Source organism: Pterocles gutturalis, unplaced genomic scaffold, assembly GCF_000699245.1.
Source record: "Pterocles gutturalis isolate BGI_N339 unplaced genomic scaffold, ASM69924v1 scaffold47950, whole genome shotgun sequence".
NCBI lineage: Eukaryota > Metazoa > Chordata > Aves > Pterocliformes > Pteroclidae > Pterocles > Pterocles gutturalis.
Window position 1 is genome coordinate 11,479 of NW_010145149.1, and position 5,127 is coordinate 16,605.

Below are 5,127 nucleotides of genomic sequence, written 5' to 3' on the forward strand. Positions count from 1 at the left end.
AAACGTTGAGACGGCCAAACATTCGGCGGCACATTTCTTCCTCCTTTTCCATGTATTTCCTGTAGCATCTGCAAAGTAGAGCACAGCGTGGCACCACGGGCTGTGGACTGCCCACCCAACCGTCAGTGCCACAACCAGAAAATATATCTTATTTTTTCTATATAAATTAATTAATGTAAGAGTGTGCTGATAGCAAAGATGCAGCTCCCCTAAGCCCTTCTTTCTGCCATGTCAGGGAAGGAGAGCTGGAAACATCGTGCCTTATCCCGGTCCTGGGGTCTCTGCTTCAATGGTGACTATTAGCCAAATAGATAATTTAACTGTTTGGTAGCCAGATGCTTTCTGCACCAGTATCGCGAGCACGTGACAATGCAGGGGCACCCCACCTGTATCCTGTGGTCTAGTTGGGCATCTCCTCATTTGTGTCTCTCCTTGCGCGAGCTCTTTCAGTGCCCAGCAGGAGCCATCGCCTAAAGTGCCCTGCTCCAGGGTATCTACCATTGACACCAAACTTGGGCAGAGGATGAGCAGGAAGCAGATGACAGGGCAGATGCTTCCTCCTCCATTCTCACCTCCCTCCTAGTGTCACACCAGTACAGCAGAAGCTACCCAGACTGCTCCAGTTTAATTGCTGCTTCTCCAAGCACAGCATCCCTGGGGAGTGGTTCAAGGCCAGGCTGGATAAGGCTTTGAGCAACCTGGGCTAGTGGGAGGTGTCCCTGCCCATGGCATGGGGCGGCACTGGATGGGCTTTAAGGTCCCTTCCCACCCAAACCCTTCTGTGATTCTATCCCCTGCACCCTGTGCTCTCACCTCACCAGCAGTGAGGTCTCACTGGTGAGGAATCCCGGAGCCAGAGGGTGACTCAGTTTGGGCACCGTCCCATGGTCAGCTTTCCTGCATCTGCTCCCATATAAGGCCAAAAGCAAAGTGTTTTGTTGCACTGCACCAGAAATGTCACAACTGTGATGTTGGCTAATGCTCTCTCAGCCCCCTACCACCAGCCCCGCCCCAGGTTTAGATCCTCAAAGTGCTTCGTTCAATGACATCCCAGCACAGCAAGTCTCTTCTGTTAAGTCTCAGACAGATGTTGCCACAACTGCCCGCATCAGGGATGCCCACCTAGACTGTGGACAGCACGCCCAGGTGCCTGCCCCAGCAGGAGATCCAAGCACCCCTCCTTTGGAGGTGCAGATTCACATCAGATGTTGGAACAACCCCATTTTGTTCTGGATTTGATGCAATACAAGCCTTTGAACAAAAACACCAAATCCAGCAGCAGAACTTCACCACCAAGACCACTACAGCTGGTACCAGACGTGCATGCCATCTCCAGTGAGGTGAGTTTTGCCAGGAACCCAGGTTCAGCTGCTTAACAGAAGGTTTTAGAAGTTTTGTTTCAGACAGCAAAAGGTAGCTGTGAATTAACACACAAGATTCCTTTTTGCAAAGCATAAATGTACTCAGTAAGGAAGTGAAAAGCTTCTAAGAACAAGATTTTGATTCCTATTCCATTTCTGAAGCATTTATCAGATCACATCTCACCTTTTCTCAGGCAAGGCAGTTTCGCAACATTACAGGATCTGGACTGAGGTGCAGCGTAATTAATAACATCCAGTAACGTCGTCTTCAGCTATTTTATACTAATTCCACTCTTTGTCAGAATAAATGCAAAAAAATACACAATTTTAAGCGGCACCGAAGCAGAAACTGCGAGACAACGGTGTTTTAATGCGTGCTCAGCTTACTGACACCTGTGTTAGGTGCCCGTGCTGCTGTCTCCAGTCAGAGCCCACCAGCCTGCCCACTGCTTCCCCAAAGGCGCAATGCCTTGTTGCTTCCTCGCTGCGCAACCTCAACATTATTAGCAAGATTCTTCTTTTACCTGCCACCATATTTCAAATGGGTCTAAGGGAACACGAGGCTTCTAGAATCAGGACTTCCAGCACAGGTCTCTGAGACCATGCACACCTCCAAGACTAGCTGCCCAGCCCTCCACATCTATTCTCTAACTACTCGTGCTCACCCAGCAATTTGGTAGCTACGTACCCAGAGGCAGAGCAGGATGAATAGAATTGGTTTATTTCAGATGTCCAGAGCAGCAGCTAACACTGCCTTCAAATTCTTTGTACTTCTGAAGTAACAGAACAAGTCTGAAGACTCGGTGTTATCACAGACTGTTAAAGACGAGGTGGATATACAGGACACCCATGTGCAAGAACAGCCCTCTGCCAAAATCTTACCTGGTGAAGGCACTCAGCCCATGAGACCGGCTTTTCCACCGCATCAACTACTCTAAGACAAGTTACTGCTGCCTACAAACCTTTTTGCAAATGCCTAGCAGCGACACACAAAAGAAGAGGGTTTGCATTCAAGGGCTGCTTTGTGATCTCTGAAGCTGGAGGCTGCAGCACCTTCTGCGTCTGTGAGCAGCGCCAGAAGTACAGCGCACGCTTTTGGGAACCAGCTAGGGCTTTTGCCAGTTTCAAAGGGAAGAACAGAATGAGGACAGAGACTAGCGTTAGTCATGTTTTGGTGGGGCTAGGGCATGACTAAAGCTGGCAGGATTGTGCTGTGCTCAGCCTGCAGGCGAAGGGAAAGTTTGCCTTCAGGATTGCTCACTGACTACCTCCAACACAGCAAGAAATTAACTTTTAACAAACGTTAGTATTTGTAGCATTGTACACTGACGTACTTCTGCAGTGCAGAAGAGTTGCTGTAATTAAAGGGAATGAAAATCAAACTTATTACTCCAAAACATTATCAGCTTGAGCACTCGCCTACTGCATTTCATTGGCTTTGAGTCTCCCTGTCATCACCCTGACCAACCTACTCCCAAGGAATGTAACACACAAGTCCCTCCAGAGAAACTGCAGAGAAAGAGTGAGTGCTCTCAGCTCCTCCCCCATCACCTGTAACCGCTGCATCTGCAAAACATTCAAGTCAGCTGTCTCCACACCAAGAGAAACCTTCTGCATTTTCTCAAGTCACTCATTAAGCCAACAGTTTTGTGTTTTGGGTTTTTTTAAACATTTTAAATATTTTTGAGTGGGTGTTCCAGCCTGTCTAAGCACTGCCTCTCCCACAGGGATGGAAAGGAGTTCTCTCACCTTGCCAACTTTTTGATCTCATTGTTAATATTGTGGTTAAACGGCTGTACGCGCTGAGCTCTGACCAGGAAATCCCGGGCTTCTTGGTATTCTGCCATGCAGAGACGAGCCTGCCATTGAAAGAAGACAGATGCATCACAAGACAAATACAGACTCACTGCCATCCTTCAGGACCGAAACATGTGCAGCCACAAACATTTCTGAGACAGATCCAGGTAGCTCAGGAATCCCCCATGAAAAGATCTGTGTGACGGATTTACAGAGACACAGATTTTCCAAAAGATCAGATGCAGACAAACCACCTCGACTGCTGCAGCAGCTGGGGAGGTCTGGCCCAGAATTCCGTGGTTCTCCTCGGTTCTTTCAAGGTTCTCTCCACAGACAGTCAGGCTGGGGAATTCCTTGATGTGGCTACCAGAAGAATTTATTTTTGCCCACCTGGCCACACCTGAACAGCGCTTTGGCATTTCTTTGGTCAATCTCCAAGGCCTTCTTCCCATATACCAAAGCTCGGTCAGGACGCTCCAGTTTCAGGTAAGTGGCTGAGAGATTCAGGAGCAGCGGCAACTTGGAAGCATTGATCTGGCGCTGCTCATTCTCATCGGAGGGGCTGCGATCAAGGATGGAGAATGCCTGAGCAGGAAAAAAGACAGGAAAAAAGAACTAGTGCACAAACACATCTGCCATGGAAAGTACAAACTCCATCTCATCAGCCAGCCTCACCCATGCTTCTGTTTACCTTGGTCAGGTAAAAAAATAACCAAAACTCTGAATATGCTGCACGGCTTTAACAGCAGGGCCAGCTCAGCCCTAAGACTATGAGTTTAGGAACCTATCAAGCAGCAGAATAAAAATGTTACACACAGATTTTTAAGGCCAAAGAAGAGAAATCCTGCAGGGAGAAAGGCAATTTAAATCATTTTTGTTACAAAGAAATACCAACAAAAAGCAACCCTAAATGGAGAGAAGAGAAATCTCACAAAACCTCACTACTTGTGAAACAAAGGCAGATGCCCTCCAGTTTGGGAACAACCGAGTGTTTTCCTGCCCAGAGAGGCTGCGGGGTCTCCATCCTTGGAGATGTTCAAAACACAAATGGACGCAGCCCCGGGAAGCCCCTGCTGTGGCTGACCTTCCTGCCGCAGGACTGGACCAGGCAACCTCCAGAGGTTCCTCCCAGCCTCAAGTACTGTGCGATTCCCAACTGGAAGGCTAAAAGCAGAGTGCCCGGGATGCCAGCGATATCTCTGTTTCCAGACCGTGGGGATTCTAGACTGCTTCTCAAAGCATGAACCCGCACACTGCTGCAATCCAAAGCCATCCTGTATTAGAACGTCTCCCAGCAGAAGCTGACCCGAACGGCTCCAGTTCAGCATTCAGACACACAGACTCCCCAGGGTTCACGCCGTCACCAAGATGTACTTTTCTGTCTCACCTAGAGCCCACAGCAAGCCTGAAGGAAAAGGGTTCTGCACATTTCTGCCAACCCTTCTCCTCCTTCATTTACCGTTGCCACTCACACAAAAGCGAGTGTTTAAGATCTGTTCTTAAATAACAAGCTATGCCTGGAAAATATAACAAAGTTATTTGATCTTTAAATTCTACTTGTTATGGTGAGCTCGCACTTAATAATCACTGCTTTCACAGCTTTTCACAATGGAAAACACGTTGTTTTTTCGGCTATCATACCTTTTTGTATCTGCGTTTGGCATCCTTGAAGTTGTGCACATGGTACAGGTGGTTGCCAAACTGTCTCTCTGTGTCTGCCACTTTCAGCACCTTTTGTAGCGGAACACTATCCTGCTGCTCCTGTATAAAAAAATACCTGAATTTCAGCTCAAACAAAAGAAAACAAGCAGAGAGCTCAGACAGGAGAGTCTTGCACAGCCCCCTTCTATTCACAGCGCAGGAGCCAGGGCACTCCAAGGCCCCCGCAGCGTCCCGCCAGGCCACCACCACGTGGCATTCCCCTTCCTCAGGCTGAACACGCCACTGTTCCTGTGCTGGTAACTCCTGC

At 48.4% G+C, this 5,127-nt stretch overlaps 1 protein-coding gene across 1 annotated transcript in view; it reads right to left on the reverse strand.

Moving 5' to 3' along the window:
- Nucleotides 1-4: 4 nt before the first annotated feature.
- Nucleotides 5-5,127, reverse strand: part of FKBP6 (FK506 binding protein 6, 36kDa) — a gene marked incomplete at both ends in the record, with an annotated part of 7,009 nt that continues 1,886 nt past the window's right edge. The window contains 4 exons of the mRNA XM_010085296.1: nt 5-68; nt 3,111-3,220; nt 3,549-3,743; nt 4,800-4,919. Coding sequence (XP_010083598.1) covers nt 5-68; nt 3,111-3,220; nt 3,549-3,743; nt 4,800-4,919 — 489 coding nt within the window. The remainder of the gene's footprint in view (nt 69-3,110; nt 3,221-3,548; nt 3,744-4,799; nt 4,920-5,127) is intronic.